Here is a 17,734-nt window from a genome sequence, read left to right as displayed (position 1 = left end):
TCCATGAAGCAGCTGATTGTTTTGAATGGGAAAGTATGGGGGCAGGATGGATGTGGGTAGCCATGCTTGCACAGTTCAGCATGTTTTATAGAGAGATTTAAGATGAATTAAAAAAAAGACAAAACTTCGTAATACATATTTCAAACTTTTTATTACCCAAAAGTTCTTCAAAAGTCATTTACAGTGGAAGATAATGTTTTCTCTAATCCTTGAACTGAGATTCTGATCTCAGTACTGTTGCATATGGACATAAATGGCATTCAAAACTGTATTTAAGTAAGTCATTTTACACTTACATAGCTGCTAATTTCCATTGTAAGGGGGCAAGAATTACACAGTAATACATATCTCTGGCTGTAGTCAGACTGCTTCTTGAATACCTATAAAACATTTATTTCCATTTTTTTGGAATAAATTTACAGCTTATATTACAAATGAAATTCCTTTGTGGAAAACACTACTGGCTGCTAGGAAGAGCGTCCCATAAAAGATGCTTTAAAACAAAACCTTGCATTCATCTCGGTAGCTGTACAGGATGAGCACAGGAACCCTGCAAAGGAAACCAAAATAGGTTTTTTTTAGATCTGTGTCAGATCCCAAATCGTCGTCTTTCAAAACAGGAGGAACTCAAATTTGCAAAGTCCCACCCACAAGGAAGGAGGGTCACGATACAGTAGTAGAAGCACACTTGAATGTATTTGTACGCACTATTCAGTTGTTTGAGAAAGCAACAGAATAAATCGATGAGCGCAGCTTAGAATTTCTTGAAAAGGTTTATGAAAAGTAGCATTTAGATGACCAGAAGTGAGGATTAGATGATATTAACCCTCAGTTTTGTTTCATGTTAGCCAAAAAGAGCACTCAAAGAAACAAGCATGCTTCCTGAATAGTGCTTTTCTGTACTTGGGGAGAGGGAAAAGGGAGAACAAACGAAGAGCAGCCTATTAGATGAAGCTAGATGAAGCTGAAATGTAGAAATCAATGGGATGTTTTATGTACCTACGAGAACCTAGATTTACCTCTTCTCCATTTTGATACTGTAAATTTCATCACAAATTGCTTGCAAGTATGAACATCTCTGTTTTGGCCATCGTGACATCAGTTGTCTCACAGTAGCATCAAATGCATGTCTGGCTCCATCAAACTAAGGGAGAAAATGACAAGGAACTGTAGTATTCTCTAGTGAAGGAAGTACTTCTCTTGGTAGGATTCAGTCTTCTGAACAGTGCCATGTCAAGTCTCCTTAATCAAACAGGGCATTAAAAGGATTAAAATGTAATTCATGCAAACACATGCAGCTTGCCTTTGTTATTTAAGAAAAGGTGTCAGGAATGAGGCTTTTCAGTGATCGCTTTCTTAAAACTGTTCAGCAGTCAAAGTGGCTCTATCCTTTTAGCAGTGCTGGATGGAATGTGGGAACTGTAGCATAAGGGCAGTGAAAACTGAATGATACAAACTCATCACATCCCTGTTCCCTTTTTTGAAGAGAGAGATGATACACTTATCTATCTCCGTGTTTTGGAAGGTTGATGAAATAGGCATTCTGAAATGTTCTCATGTTTCACGGAAGTCTGATGACCATGTGGGCACTGCTTCAGAGCAGAGCAGCGCTATGGAAGGTGTTAAAAGGAGAACTAATAGATCTACATCCATTTCCAGGCAGGACGTCATTTGTGTTTTTGGGAAGATGGAGAGCTCTCCAAGTGTATTAAGAACTTCTGACTTCAAAGCCACTGCTCTCAGGGAAGAGAAAGAGCTTTGTCTACTGCATTTTTTTTTATTCCTAATCAAGTAGCTTCTGAATTGTTAAGGGGGCCAATATCATACTTAGACATCTTCTGTTTTTCTTGGCTTCACTAAGAAGAGATGCTTCAGCTACTGTGCTCGTATCAATTGCCTCTGTGTTTTGGGTCCTCCTTCGTTAACAGCTTCAAGAAAGAAACATCTTTCTTGAAACTGCAAGTTAAAACTTACTTGTTTTGGAAAACGCACTGAGTTTGGATTTCAGACAACTTCTGGGAGAAATCCAGAGCTTTGGATTAGGATCTCCTCATGGTGTCTTGTGTAACTTAGGCGTTTCCCAGGAAGGTTTTTCTAGCCTCAGTTAAGCTCTCTGGGTAGAAAATTGCTTTCAAATTTTAAAGCCTAATTCAAACTTCTCAAAGGAGAAAAACTACAACAGGTGAATTGTACATTCATCTTTGTTAAGAACAAAATGTATAACCTATACTTCAATTAGAGTTTCAACTAGAATACTTAGTTGCTTACCTCTAACAATAAGAAGTGTATCAGAGTTTCTTTTGGCAGATCTACCTGCAGAAATATCAAGAAATCAAATATTTAACGTTTCTATCATCAGTTTGCCCACTGGAGATTAGCTGCAGTAAGGGGGGGTCACTCTTTCAATACCCCAGAAGCACTCACGCTGATAGTGCTAGGAATATACAAAGGCTTGAAGCATTTTAAGCAAACTGTTCATGGCAGATTCCATTATGGAGTGTTCAAACAGGCGCAGGCAAATAAGAAGTACATTTCTTGAAATGCACACACGTAAGTCTGAAAGCCGTGTGCAGCAGCTGGATCTGTTTAACTGTAAGAACAAATCTAGCAGGAACAAGTTATTAAATTACCACAACAGGATAAGTACAGCTTTTTATAACTTTACAGCTAAGTACTTGTTCCATTCTGGTGTGTACAACTGTCCAACACATACAATCTGAGATACTTCTCGAGCATTAAAGATGCACAATATGGCCAAGAGTTTCTTTGGTTAAATTGCTGTCTCTAACGTGAGGTCGGTAGTAGCAGTTTGTTCCAGACTGCATCATCCAATTCAGTTACAGATCTGAAATTAGTTCAGGCTTTTGCCAAAATACTTACTGCCAAAATCTCAATTTCACTTGTTTTCTGTTGCAAGCTAGAAACGAACGTCTGCAGTCTTGTTTGCACCTGCCAACACAAGATGGCCAAGAGTAAAACACTGCTTTTGTGGCCCAGGTTGGAAACATTTGTTTTCTGTTTCACAGATGATGAGAACAGAATAGGCTGCTTCTAGCACAGGGTGCAGAACTACATACTTCAACTGAAATTCACTGTCAGTATAATTTCCAGTAACGTCCACAACGAACCTTGTTAAACTAGACAGGAAGGAGGCTGGGGCCGAACAATCTTTCTGTAACGGTAAAGATTCAGTAATAGGGGTGCTGAACTAAAGCAAACTGGGCTGTGTGTTTGGTTGTGAAGCCTGGTATATGCAGTTACAAGCTGCCTTTCTGTCCATTAAGTGAGAACCTATGACTGGAAGCCACAGCAAAGAATGGCTCATTCTTAATGCTTACATGCATCAAGTATGTATATATATACACACACACACACTTGATGCATATATATATATATATATATATGAGATATATATCAAGCAAGCTACGATAATTTTGCAAAGGTAGCATTTTATAGAAATAGTTGAAGCCTTGCATTTTCTTCTGTACTCTAATTTGAAGGCACTAACCCTACATAAGCAAGCTGATAATAGTCTCTATATCATCGCATTGTGCAATCTTTATACATTATAACAGTACTGTGTTTTAGAGGCTCAATTCTTAGTACTTATTGGGCTTGTGTGTACCTGAATTTCTTGTCGACGTCTGGCACTGGCAGATAACTTTTCAGGAGCTATAACACTGACATTAGGCACTACAAGAGTTCCATGTGACTCAAATGCACCTAAAATGCAAATGTAGAGTTTGACATTATATTCTCTTGTGATAGAGAAAAAAAGCAGCAAGAAACAGAAAATTCACAAATATTAATAAGCTTAACATGTAGGGTAGGATTCAAAAAGCTGCTAAGAAGTACAGTTAGTCAAGTAGACTGGAGGTGAATTATACATGTAAGCTCTCCAAATGCATGCCTGTGCCTATGAAAGGCTGGCTGGTGTGAATAAAACCTTGATATTTCATGTCAGAGATCCCTGAAATTACTGGAAAGTCCCCAATGACTTACAGAAATATCTACAAAATAACTTGGTATACATAGTATCCAAAGAGGAAAGCTATCACGAGATTGAAGAAACCATTTAATGCAGAGAGCCAAGGGAAAGTTTGTTTTAGATCACTTTGAAAGGTGTTTGAGAGTAGGGGGAAGTGTTTCTGAGCTGATGTGCTGCTAGAAAACGTGTCCCTGTGCTGACCTTGGCAGTGCTTGTAGAACGTATGATCCAGCAAGTTTTCCTAACAAAACTAGACAGAAAGGAATCCTTTTCAGTGGCTCATTAACCGGAGACTAAATACCTGAAATATTAGCGAATGATCCCTTTTGGTTTGGTACTGAGAGGTTATCTGAGGTTTCTCTGAAAGTTAACAAAGACAGTTAAGGAAACAAATTAACAATGATGAAGGCATGCTCTGACAACGTGTGGTTTCAGACTGTGGTACATACACACTTATTTCATTCCAACAGGTAAATTTATGTTCTGTTCTGGAACAGACAGGAACTCAGACAAGATGACATTAGCAAATCAGATAGAGCAGGCCCAGCAAATGACTATTGCTATTGTACTGGACTATTGCTGCACAACGGCACAGCAACCTTTGTGTTTCCTTTAGCTACGAACAATTGTGCTTCCCATGATTCAAGAGTGATTTAGATCGTAATGCTACAGCATATTAAGAAAATATCGTCTCTGAATCGTTTACTTAATCAACTTACAGATTTCTGAGGGTTGATACTGATGATACCAGAATACCAAAGCAGTATTGATACTTGAGGTCTTACAAATCAAAATAAGCTTTTGATTATTTGGATCCACTCACTTTGTCAGTAATATTATGATCGTATTTGTTGCATTTTTATTATTACCAAATGTGATTTTTTCTCTGTATTCTGCTCTCAGGATTTACAGGTAGTCTTTAGAAAGTATGCTTTTCTTTCACAGCTTCTGATAATAGAGCCTACAGATCTGCCACAAAACACATGAGAATGAGGTTAACTGCATACCTAAATGCTGCAACTGGCAGAGGCCAGATAAAGGCAGAATGAGGGGGTGGGTAACAGATCCCATCCACCTGTGCACAGTATTTCTGAGTGAAGCATTTCATCGCTTACATGTTTCCGTTACTGTTAATGCAGAAATATGATGGATATCCAATCTGTTGGCTTATTCATGTAAACTAGAATTCAGACACCGTTCCTGCTGCCATTACCATATGTACATACATATGTACACATATGTAATGCAAATGTATAAGTGTGTGTTTAAGTACATATTTAATAAGGTCTGTGTGTAACAGCTCTACTACTTAGGTAACAGTCACACTGCTGTGCATTTCTGGTGATTTCAGCATTGCTGTCTGTCCCAGCAAACAGTAATTTCAGCAAATACATACAGTCCCTCAGTGCTGGCCAGGTGTTACTTTCACTTGTGCCAGTCAAGGTGTACAGCTGTGCTGGAGTCACACATTCATTTTTACCATATTTTTTACCCTCAAAATGGGAGGGACCCGCTGCTTAAATTCTTTGATTACACAGTGCACAAATATAACTCACTTCTAGTCAGTAATGGGAACTTGCAGGCAGTTCTGCCATACAATTGTTACTGGCGTTCTTGTTGCCTTTCAGCTGGAGGGATACACACAGTCTTCTAATTTGTGAAGCACTGAGCAAGTTTCAATATAACGGCTCCTAGGGAAATCAGTTCTTAGTAATAAAATTCAGTAGCTAAGCTTTTTGCTTCCTTTTTCCCCTCAAAAAGAACTCAGTAAAGCTCCTATTCTTTATTAAATACAATCCAGGTTCAACTGAGCATAGAATTTTTCATTAAGAAAACCACATTTATGTCTTTACTTTGCAAAGATTTATTTTACTTACCTACTACATCTTTCATCAGAGATTTTAGTTTTCAGTTTCTGGGCCAGGTGATCTACTAAGTCAGACTCAAAAATCCTTTTCTCCGTCTGTCTGTCTTTCTCAAAGGATTTCACCTATGATGCATTTCAGTGATTCTTAATGTTGTTTCTTAGAACAGCATAGGAATAAACGTCTCAAGACCAAATTGGGTTATTCACCTATTAAAGGTGAAGCAGTCAAATGGAAGAAGCTGTCATCCCAAGTAATCAATCACTGTCAGTTAAATCTCCGCTTTCTATATATTTTCAATATATTTTTACTCCGCATTCCCAAAGCTTAAACCATCTCATCTGCTTTTACCTCGTATGTGATAAATAACACTAAACAAAATGGTTCGGAGGTGCAAATACTGTATTAATAAGAACATCTTAGGCTTCAGGCTTTTTTTCTAAGCATTCTAGTACTCTGCAACCAAACCTACATTTACTTGAATTCCATCTACTGAAATGTTTTATTGAAAAATGTAATGTTCATGATCCTAAGAAATAAAAAACATAGGTTTATCAACGTGAAACACCACCGAACATCCTCTGATACCACACTTACCTTTACGTGACTTCCTTCTTTGTCTGACACAAGAGCTACATACGTAATCCCAGAACATCTGCAATATTCCTGCAGTTCTTCCTGGGACTGAAATAGGAAAAGGGACAGAGGAATGGGATAGAAATTTAACGGATTATAAAATGATCACCTAATCAGTCTCCCATCTTCAGTTACAGTAACTTAATATGCAGCAGTTACATTCAATATGAAAACTTCTGAGTGAAGAAAGCCTTACTAACAGGTCCAGGAGGTGAAACTTAATTTTGTGTGGATACATTGACCTAACAGTCCTTAAGAACCAAAATCTAAGCCTATATTTAAGGCGCTCTGCCCAAGCCCTGCAGTCCCAGTTCCCCCACAGAATGGCTGGCTGGATCCGCTTTGTGGGCAAGGCATGCTCAGCAGAACAACACCTCTCCCAGCTACCCAGGCCTTTTAGCAAGGCAGCTTTGGGGTAAATGACTGCTTCCCCTTTGCCATCTGTCCTCCAAAAGGAATCATTAGTAACAGAAGTGAAGTGCAGTCCAGTCTCCTTTCAGCATAGGTAAACAGCTGAAAATACAGCTGCCTTCACTGTAGACTATAAATGCCTGTCATGCATTTCAACAGATTTGGAAGATACCTGGAACCAACCATGATCTGTCTGGGGATCCACTCTGTTAGGGTGGCATCTTCAGGTCACCTTCATTGCCTTCACTGGTACAAAATGTACTTAAATGAGGCCAGTTAGCTCTCAATTTATTCTGTGACTTTTCTCCATTGATTCCAATACGCTTTGGACTGTGCACTCAGTTTATAATCAGGGAAGGTCACTTAATTCCACTGTGCTCAGAGGAGCTCTCCTACACATTCTTCAATACTCCAGAAGCTGAGGAGCACTGCAAGGACAGTGAGACTCTACCCAAATAGCAACCTGCACACTCAGTTCTCTGAATTTGTGATTCAATTACAACTAATTTAAAGAAATTGAAAAAGGATGATCTATCTCAGCCTTTGCTGATCTTAGGGAATGGCAACATGATTAATAGATGTAGATAGAAATTCTACCTGGGACCAGTCATACATTATTTCAGCTGGAATTCCTGCAGTCCAGAGTTTCTGAACAATATTGATAGCTCTCCCCATTGACATCTGACCAACACTTACAACCAGCAAGTCACAAGAGCTGACAGAAATCTGGAGGAAAAGTAAAAGCAAGAGGAACAGTATTAGCCACCAGACCACTATTTCTCCTTCATTAATGCAGTTAAAAGTAACTAAAAAAGATACGTTTTTCAAAACCTGCAAAAGGTGTTACATCTCCTCTTCCTAGTGCCACCAAAGCACATTTGCGAGGTGCTGAAGTAAGCTGAAGCTTACTTACAAAAAGCAACTGCAAAGCCTCAGCCTGCAAAGCCCCCTAGCCTATTCTGTTCTTCCTTTCCCAATGAACTTAGCAATGTTCATTTATTCTTGCAAAAAAAAAAAGTTAATGAAATAACATATTCCACAACCAAATGAAACTGTGCGACATACAAAGTCCATTTTTTTACAGTTCCTTCCTGGAAGTGGCAAGATAAGAATAGCTGAATCTCTACAGCACTGTCCCATTATGTTAAGAAGTTATAAAACTGAAGATCCCCAATCCTTTGCTTTATTTAATAACGCCCCGTGTACAGGCAGAAGAAAACAAGTCATCTTGATGTTTGCTGTTTCAGCACGGTATTTTGGAACACATCTGAAGTTATTTTTTGCCCATCTGTGTTATAGGTAAGTTACTGTCAGAAGTAAGCAAACAAACATCCCCATCTCCCCAGACCGAACTTACAGTATCCTCCATACTGGAAACAGCCGCCGTTATTTTATCTATAGCTATGCTGACTCCGACAGCTGAAGGCACCGGTCCTACTGTCTGCGGTCCTCTAAACTGTGGGATCTCGAGGCAAATAAAAAAAACAAAGACAAAACTAAAGAACCAAACAGTTATCTTTGGAAAATGTAACAAGACCTTTCAGTTTTCACTTCTTTGTATTCTCCTTTCCTATGCAATCATTAAAAGAGATGTACACGTACCAGATGATCATATCTGCCCCCCGCAGCAAGGATTTCAGGCACAGTTCTTTGCCTTCTTTTGATGTATGCTACAAACTGGAAGATAATACCGTTGTGTTGCTGGATTTTGTAAACTAGTCCCAGGTTTATGGAAATCTGTAAAATAGAAATGCATAAGTGAGCAATTCCTCTACCATTACTGGTTAATGCAACTCATTTCCTATTGGCTGTATGTGCTGACAAGACTGTTCTCACATAAGGAAGACATATGGAAAAATGTTCTCCAAAAGATTAAGATATGATTAAAAAACAAGACAACAATGCTTTAAAGCTTAACGCATCACAAGAAAACTGTAACAGAACCTCTAAACAGCAAGCTTTAAGGAAGGTGGAACATGACCAGTAATACTCAGCTTTCTGCATTTAAAAAATATTTATAGCTTATTTTGAAACTTAAAATTTCTTTATGCTTCCATCTTGGTTGGAAAGAAAATCCCTTTGTAATTAGATAGAGATGGAGCCAGACAATTCCAACTCAAAACAGATCTTGTTCTTCAAACACCTCTCTCAAAATGATTACCAATATTATTACCTGCCATCAAAGATCACTCAGTGTGCTTTTTCTGCTCTCAAATATTCGTTTGTTTTGTGATAAAATACAGGGCCCAGAAGCCTATAAACTTTGATTGATCAGCAGAGCGTTTCTACAAACCTGAAGTTTTATTCCAAGTTGCTTTAGCAGGCCAATTATTTCCTCGAGGTCCTTCATACCGTGCTTCAGCAGCTGAGACACACCTGGCTTTTGTTTTATCATTGTGTTTAGAAACAGAAATACATTACTTGCTTCTCCCTTCTGCTCAATGAACCTGTAGAGTCGAGAAAGCTAAAAACAAAAACAACAAACACAGATGGCACTGGTGAAGGTGCTCAGAACAGATCACTTTGGAAAAAAAAGCAAAATATTTGTCTGTATGAGTAAAATACCAGCTGTTTTTTGGCTTGTTTGACCTGGCAGCCTTTGTCTACCTACCGAGTTGAGGAAAGGAATGGACATGTACAACTCTCACTGGGGCATCCAGAAGTCAACCCAACTTCTGTATGCACGCTCAGCAACTGCTTGAGTAAATTTCTAAGTCAAAAAAATAAGCAGCTTATGGCAAGTTATAGGGAATTTAACAGCAAATTAAAATTACTCACACTATTTGACGTGAGAGAGAGATTACAGAATTTGGCTTCCACTTCTCTTTTAGTTAGCTTTTCGGTCTGCAAGAGAAACAGATGCAAACATATTCAGAGCAAGTACGTTACAAGCAAACTTCACTGCTGAGAAGAAGGCTGTATTTACAAATTCCAATCATACTGTAAAAAAGCAAAGCTGGTAAGTAACACATTTTCCACTTATGTTTTAGTGAGGTCTTGTTTGGCTTAGTCTAAGGAACAGGGAGAAGTATAAAAATGAGAACTCCTGTTGGAAAGCACTTCTGCGTAAATGAATACAAGAATTCCTGTGTGTTAATTAAAGTGATAATAAAATAAATTAAAAAATAAATCATAAAACATTATGAAATACACACTTTTTTGGACTTCAATACTACCTTAATAATTTAAATTAATTTCATCTATTTTCTTTGCTTATTAAGTGGAAAAAAAATCCCTATAATATTAAGATACATTTATTTTTTACCAGATCTTAACTACATGGGTGAATATTTACCTCATGAATACTCATTTAAAAATGATCTCAAAACATCCCAGTTCAGGAGTGGCAGAGAACACGTTTCTCTGAGTTCACTGCTCAAAGGTAGGCAGCCTTTTTATCTAACAAGATGTTCCTTGTTACGCCAGCAATGCCCTGTTACTCATTTTTGGGCGCAGCTCCTCTAAGTAAGATACCCTAAATAATGATTACAAAGATCAGTTTTAATAATTCGTATCTTACCACAGCATCATAGAGAATGATGTAAACTTGATTGAGTTTATCCTCTGGTATCCCACAGTGCAGAAGTATGGCTTTCAGTAAGGACGTGTGGTTCAAGTAGATACTGTAATTCCTTTCCTGAGTTTGAAAAAAAATAAAAATTAAAAAATTAAAAAAGGGGCATAAAACAAGAGGGACGTTTTATTAGCATTCCTATTTACTTAAAAACTAAACTAAACAGTGCACACACGCAAAAGGAAAACTCACAACAAAGGTGTTTGTTTAAACCTTCAACAGCATCTCCAACTGTTCAGAGCTCTCTTTCCATCACCTTGCCTCTCGTTTATAAACAAGGAATGGCAGGGGTTGTCCCATTCTACAGTAATTACTTGCCTGACAGAAGGCAGATGCTATTTCAGTGGCACTGTAGGCACTCAATTAGTATTTCTGATGCATGCACAAACTTTTGCATCGTTTTATGTTCACCTACAGAAACACACAACAATGTTCTATATGTGGCTACCGACAGAACCTGTAAACAGAAAGTTCTGTACAATACCTTAGATTAACATTTTAAGATGGAAAAAGAGGAAAAATAAGAAACATAAATCCAACTAGAGAATCTACCTGTAGCACTGAAAACTCCTGAATGATTTCTGAAATTGCATAAATTGTTTCTGCTAAAGGCAAAAAGGTGTTTCCAGTGGATGTAATAATGTCAAATGCACATTCTAGAAGTTCTTTGGGATGACAGCGGTCTAACTTCCGAGGTCTGAAAACTCGCTCTATACAGTATCTGAAGGAAACATTGAAGAAGGAATCAGCATCTTCAGCATTCACTGTCAGCAAGCACTGCACAGTATCGGTATGTCCCTTACCTTTTCAAGTTTGATATATTGTTCCTAGCTACAAATCTTGCAAAAGGAATCTGGAAAACAAAATACATAAAAATTGTTCAAACAAAACCAGCCTAGTGATGTCCTTAAGCAGGAGGTGAATGACTAGTGTGCAGTCAGCATTTCTACTCTCACATGTAATAACGTCATGAGTATTTGCTGTGGCCAAATCATAGAATCAAATACTTCCTAAACTTGTCTTGAAGCCTATTAAAATGTACTAGCAGGTGTTTTGTTGTTCAGACAAATATACAAAAAATTGTTTAATAAATTGTTGGTCAACACATCTTCCAAAACAAAAGTCCAGAAGAGAGAGAAATGCTGTAGATGCTGCACACATCCTTAGCTGTGAATCACACTGTGTAACTGAACGTTCTGAATGCAAAGGAAGGGTGAGTCACGCTAACGTTAAATTAATGTATGGGAGATAAAAGGTCGGGTCATTTAACTGTCAGTAACAAAGACAAAAATAAAACTTGAAGCACTTAGGTTTTAATTAAGTGCAAAGTAATTAACAACACCAATATTCAGTAGTGCTGAATCACGGACAGTAAGATTTCAGCTGCATATGCAGCTGTTCCTCTCAGAGAGGGACACAGAACTGGACAGATGCTGAAAGATGTACTGATTCAGCAGCTAGGGAAAGTGTACGCCTAAACCAAACTCGGTGAGCTACATGTATGGACAAACAGCACTCTTCAATGCCAGCACTGCCAGCAGGGAAGATACTACTTACTCTGAGGTCGTAAGGAAGCATGACCAGCATCCCGCTGTGATCCATGAAATAGGAAGCTTCGTTATGTTCATACAGTTTTTTATTTCTAGGCATTAGCAGAGGAGTCTGCAGCTTGATGGCTCCTACAAAAACCAGCAAAACAAAGGAACATGAGTTTCTGCAAACTCATAAACAGCTCTGTGGTGATCAATACCTTTTAAAATTACATTCTTTTAAGTGTCCTTAACTGGTGGAATAGGAAAATCTACGACAGAAACCTATCAAACAGACTCGGATGTTCTGTCTTCCACACTGGAGTGCAGCCATTGTTCTATCTGAATCTAATCTTCACTGAAACTCTACTATAGATGATAATATCATTAATCACTGAAAAAATACTTGGGGGGGGGGAAAAGCCTGAAAAGCTCCAAATACAAGGGAATGCTTCTAACTGTTACAGATGGCAGACAAAATCTAACGGAAAATATATCCAGCTCCCCTGTTTTTTCTGACAATTTTTCACTCTTCTAACCTCCAAACTGCTGATAAATGCTAGAAAGTTTGATAAGTTTTAATGGAAGGAAATGAAGTAACTCATCGTCATTTGGCTTCATATGTTCCAGTTTCTCCTACTTTCTACCATGAAACCACGACCGTATTTAACCAGATTGTGATATAGTAGGGAATCTTCCGGTTTCTGTTTTAAAGATTACTCATTTTTATAGAGAAGATACAACAGAACCACATAAAACATTTCAAATGGGACAATATGTACGTAAGTTTTCTTCCTTCTTTAAAAACTAATTTGAAGCAGCAAATAGTAATGGATCATAGAGAAAAACCACTGAAGACTGCTGAAGATCACGACACTAACTCTGGCTCAGGAAGTTTCCCAACACATCATTTCTAAGAGCGGTATCAATGAAAGCACCACTGTATGGGTGCTCTGTTCTTACATCCATCCTTTACTTGGCCATTTGCCCTCTGGCTACGTTCAGAGGGAGTGTGCTACGCCACATGGATGTTTGGTCTCTCACTGTAAGGCTATCCATATATCCATATCTAAATGCAATGTACGATCCTGCGTCCGAAAGCTCCTACAGGTTCATCAAAAGCAGATACATTCAAAGACGCAATTAAGATTTTAACTGTTCTTTCTATGGAAAATTTAAGTCATTCAGACTTCAAGTTAACAGCTACTGGGATGCCAAAAGCTTTAAATTTCCAATAATCCACAACAACTGAACAAACTCTGTGACTTGTGATAGCAGCAAAATAGTTCCTTTCCCTTAAATCCACTCGGTCATGAAAAAGGGAAATGAACAACTCGTGTAAACATGCTCACCGTGTCTCTTAAATACCCGGCTGATGGTCTCGCATACGTGCTGCTGGATCTTGGCTGTCCAAACAGAAAAACTGCCCTGAAACCATCACAAATAAAAAGTACAGATATAATTTATATACGAGGAACACTGCAGTTAATATGGGTAAAAAGCATTGCACTTTCTTCTTTCACTATAATCAACTGCATTGCTTTCACAACAAAAAGCAACAGAAGCCGCACAAAGCATCATTTGACTGTTGCCTTGCACTGTTTGACAAAGATTTAAGAACTCAGAGGATTACGTTACCACCATTAGAACGGAAGAAAACACTGAAAGCCAACAGTTCATGCTGGCAATCAGATGCTAAGTACTACCATTTTAAGAGAGGTTGAGAATAAAGCTTGTTTCTTCACTGAAGAATTGAAATAAGGTTAAATGTGAAGCAGGTATTTGGGTCCCATGCTGCAAATTTGTAGCTTTAAGCAGTAACAAATGTGAGGGTTGATTTTAAGAGATAATAATCTATGTGTGCTCTGAAGTCAACCACAACATCTTTTTTTTTTGTGGTCAATTTTAAAAAACCTAACACAGGATAAAAACCAAAAAACCCACCAGCCCTTAAGAGCTACAAACCTTCAGCATATCACTGTCATAGGTGTAGTCTATAGCCGGGGATATACGCTGTGAAAATATCTGACTCATCATGGTGCGATAGGCCTTGCCATCCACATTGGCTAACGTATGGTGGAGCACTTCATGAAGCTCAGACTCTTCCATTTGTGGTGGTGGAAGATGTTCACTTTTTAACAGCTCCACAGCTGTTGGTCTTGCTGCAGGGTCATGGTTCAAGAGCCACGTAATAACCAACCTCTGCAAGTTAAATCAAAACCTTATTGTTTCTCTTATGCCAACAAGTGTTTAAAATAAACATTCTTAGTTACACCACATGAAGAAGATACTGAGACTATGCAGGAAAAAAGGAAAGGGGGGTTTGAATCTTAAGGCTGGGTAATTCTTTGCTTATTACAAGTATCTTTTGTTGTGGTACTACCCAAAAAAGAATTACTAAAACAGACTGTTAGAAATTTATTAGTCTCTTTAGATCTCTAGGGATGATAAAACCACACAATGACATTTATCATCCTATGTTATGCAAGCTCTGGCATCTCTATGAACAAAATTAAGAGGAGACAGAAATGCATGCATAACAAAGGTTTGTGAGTTACAGACACTAAGGAGTGTATTTCAGTAAACCACATAAGATGGAAACACTTCTGTGGCATTAGTGAGACAGACTGCTGTTCCACTAGCAAAAGAGACAAAAAGCTGATGCTGACTGTTAAGGAACGAGTCCATTCACACAAGGAAAAACGTTTTCTCAGATGATTCAGAAAAAAATTACACTGCACCTTATCGCTTCTTTCCTCTGCCATGGAGGCATAGCTAAATAAGATGAAACAAAAGGAATAAAAGAAACTATTTGAATCCATCGAGTACCTGTCGTCTCAAGTTTCCGAAATAACTCTTGGCAGAAATATTCAAACTTAGACATTAATTTACTCTGTGGATCTCTTCCCGTTCTGTGACACGGATCTCTTTCAAACATTTAAGGGTTCAAACGACACAACTGCAATTACTTTGTGTCTAAAAGCTACAAATTGTCTCTCCGAGCCCTAAAGGTATTCAGGCGAATTCTGCATTTCTTCATGACTGCACTCAGGGAATTGTGCAGATAAGCATGTTTCCGTGACAACTTCATTACTCATTTGAGATTTTCTTTCTTACTTTGTTCTAATGTCAGGTAGGAACAGTTTGGCAGGAATCACTAATTCAGAATTAAGTGGGGAAAAACGATAACAAGTGTTTCTTGATAGGGATATCTACTAGTTAAAATGTCTTCAAAATTACCTGCTTTGCATGCTTGACTTCATCGAAGTCTTGAGGAAATAAAATACCGGGCTACAAAACAAAGAAACCACATTTGAATTAGAACAGCCAGTACTGTTTGTGCAAGCTGTCTTACAAACAGACCGAGCTGTATTAGTGACTGTGGGGGAAATACAAACAGAAAAAAAAAAAACCCAACCCGTGATAAATTGAGTTTGAAGAGCTAACAGAAAGAAGAATGTTACTGAGATGCAAGTGTGATGTTTTGTGAAAGACAGTCCATACTCACAGTCACTTCTCAACAACAAATAAACTGGTTCTTGAGAACTCACTGGCTATAAACCCAGCTGTACTAAAAGCCATGATCTGTTTATTGTTGAAGTTTACACCTCTAATGTTTTGCAATAGAGAAGTTAATTTCATTGAGAAAGTACAGTGACTAATGGCAATAACGTTAGGAAATCCAAAGTACAGTAAGAAAATGTCAGCAGGAGCTCCAATTCTTCCAGTTACTCTTCCCTTCTACTTTTTTGTTTGTCTGTTTGCTTTTAAAGGACTCCCCATGGAAACATCTTTCTCTTAAGCTATTTGATGCTCAGCATTGATCCTTTATACCCGTATACTTACTAATCTCAGCTGACCAAGAACAAAGATCCTTTCCGATGCAGTACTCATGGGGCGGTAGGACATTTCAAAGAATATTATGCCCAGACTGAACAGGTCCACTTTCTAGGGAAGAAAAAATACAAAATTCACAGGTATTGCTTTTAGATTTCCATGAAAGATGTCAACAGAAAAAATGCTTTGGTTAAATTTCACATTGTAGTGAAAGGTGCTTCACATACATGAATGGTGTGGGTTGCCTTATTTGTTTATTTGCTTTTCTGTTTAACTTTTTCATAATCCATTAAGACTTGCAAGACTTCAATTACTTTTATCCTCACAGCACTGCCTTGACACTTTGAAAACACACTTGCTTTGAAATTCAGCTTCTCTGTTCATATAAACAGAGAAAAAAAAAAACACAAATGTACTGCTGACCCTTAAAATGACAATCTAGGAATCCAGGAGAGTAATTCGAACGATGATGTTTTGCTTTAGCAAAGACTCTCCGATTTCTAACTCATGCATTTATAAAGACCCTCCTTTCCACATCAAGTTGCTTGCACATAGCCATGGACACAGCACAGGCAAAATCACGGCCTTGCCTGCATCCTTCTACCTTTGTCTACTCTTAAGCAAGGGAATGAGAAATATTCCTTTATCTCAGAAGTCCCACCATATCCTTTTCCATCTTGAATTCATCTCAGTTAAGCACGAGTGACCTGCATTGTACCCACTATCTTAGATTCCAAGCTGCTTTTAACAAGTCTAATCATACCTGATTGTACGTAGATTTTGTGTTTCCTTGGACCTCTGGGCTGACATACAGTGCAGTGCCAACCATCCCTGTCAAATTACCTACAAAGCAAAAGATGAGAGCATTAGTTTCAAGAAAGTAGGAAATGTAGCATCGAAGTCAAGAAAACTCACTCATCTTTTGTACTCATTTCTTCCAGGATAGAGCGCAAATTGTCATAAGAGATAGTCAGACACGAGCAGCTTGCAGAACAGTTCTCTACTTCACACATGAAATGTATGTGTCCGTCTATACTGTCTACATCCTATCTATTGCTCTCCAGAATTTTAGTAGGTCAGCACACAATAATAAAACTCCACTTCCAAAGCACTCATCTTAAGACAGAAGATCTACTAAAGCTTTCTCAAAGCACAGAAGTCATCCTAATACAGAAAGTGTTAAAACCAAACAAAAACAAAAGCAATCAAACAAAAATCCCTCAAATCTTGAAATCACCCCATACAGAGAACAGAAATGCAGACCCAACAGATGTACAGGGTCTCCATATATCCCATCATAACGTAAGTGTTAATCTATGACAGAAGGCCATAGTGGAAACAAATTTGTTCATATAACTGCAAAAACTGCCAAATTATATGGAACACATCCATCTAGAAGTTGTGGGGTTTTTTTCCCAATAAAAACAAATGTTTGTTTATAAAAATATTTATGTCCTTCATAAAGCATTTAATTTTTGAAGAAAGAATGGAAGTTCTAACAGAGTACATAAGATTGCTGTATAAGAGACTCTGCTTAAAATCATTTAGAACCAGCTACTGTGTCCACTAACCTGACGGGTCGTAGTTAGCAAAACTATCTGAGGGATTTTCCTCTTGCTTAGAGACAGCCTGAAATGAGGAAAAAGAGACGCGCACAGTAAAGATTATGGCATTCACAACATAATGGTCATCTTCTATGTTCATCTTCCAGGTTATTACAACACCAAAAGCGAGTTGTTTAATTCACTTTTGGCCGTACTCACTGCATTTGCTGGATGATCCGTAGCTAAACCAAAATCACCAATTTTCACGTGATCGTTGGAATCTAAAAATATGTTCACAGGTTTCAAGTCTCTGTGGATCATTCCCTGTTAAAGCAGGTGAGCAACAACAA

At 38.1% G+C, this 17,734-nt stretch overlaps 1 protein-coding gene across 3 annotated transcripts in view; it reads right to left on the bottom strand.

Annotated features, from left to right (window-relative positions):
* Positions 1 to 102: 102 nt before the first annotated feature.
* The window catches only part of EIF2AK4 (eukaryotic translation initiation factor 2 alpha kinase 4), a 30,181-nt gene continuing 12,549 nt past the window's right edge, over positions 103 to 17,734 (bottom strand). Inside the window, exons 16-39 of one of the 3 annotated variants that reach the window (XM_072339266.1) lie at positions 17,604 to 17,708; positions 17,412 to 17,469; positions 16,604 to 16,683; positions 15,850 to 15,951; positions 15,244 to 15,294; positions 13,969 to 14,205; positions 13,356 to 13,431; positions 12,032 to 12,153; positions 11,278 to 11,327; positions 11,027 to 11,195; positions 10,421 to 10,537; positions 9,679 to 9,744; positions 9,194 to 9,364; positions 8,503 to 8,637; positions 8,258 to 8,365; positions 7,498 to 7,626; positions 6,451 to 6,537; positions 5,866 to 5,978; positions 4,290 to 4,348; positions 3,626 to 3,723; positions 2,881 to 2,949; positions 2,269 to 2,313; positions 1,020 to 1,144; positions 103 to 550 (exon numbers count right to left, since the gene is read on the bottom strand). In XM_072339266.1, the coding sequence (XP_072195367.1) occupies positions 496 to 550; positions 1,020 to 1,144; positions 2,269 to 2,313; positions 2,881 to 2,949; positions 3,626 to 3,723; positions 4,290 to 4,348; positions 5,866 to 5,978; positions 6,451 to 6,537; positions 7,498 to 7,626; positions 8,258 to 8,365; positions 8,503 to 8,637; positions 9,194 to 9,364; positions 9,679 to 9,744; positions 10,421 to 10,537; positions 11,027 to 11,195; positions 11,278 to 11,327; positions 12,032 to 12,153; positions 13,356 to 13,431; positions 13,969 to 14,205; positions 15,244 to 15,294; positions 15,850 to 15,951; positions 16,604 to 16,683; positions 17,412 to 17,469; positions 17,604 to 17,708 (2,427 nt within the window). In that variant the 3' untranslated portion in view covers positions 103 to 495. Of the gene's footprint in view, positions 551 to 1,019; positions 1,145 to 2,268; positions 2,314 to 2,880; positions 2,950 to 3,625; positions 4,349 to 5,865; positions 5,979 to 6,450; positions 6,538 to 7,497; positions 7,627 to 8,257; positions 8,366 to 8,502; positions 8,638 to 9,193; positions 9,365 to 9,678; positions 9,745 to 10,420; positions 10,538 to 11,026; positions 11,196 to 11,277; positions 11,328 to 12,031; positions 12,154 to 13,355; positions 13,432 to 13,968; positions 14,206 to 15,243; positions 15,295 to 15,849; positions 15,952 to 16,603; positions 16,684 to 17,411; positions 17,470 to 17,603; positions 17,709 to 17,734 lie in introns of those variants that run through there. The other 2 variants (XR_011903905.1, XM_072339267.1) reach the window with 2 other exon arrangements.

This window comes from Excalfactoria chinensis, chromosome 5 (genome assembly GCF_039878825.1).
Source record: "Excalfactoria chinensis isolate bCotChi1 chromosome 5, bCotChi1.hap2, whole genome shotgun sequence".
Taxonomy (NCBI): domain Eukaryota; kingdom Metazoa; phylum Chordata; class Aves; order Galliformes; family Phasianidae; genus Excalfactoria; species Excalfactoria chinensis.
This window is presented reverse-complemented; position numbering and strand designations above follow the sequence as displayed.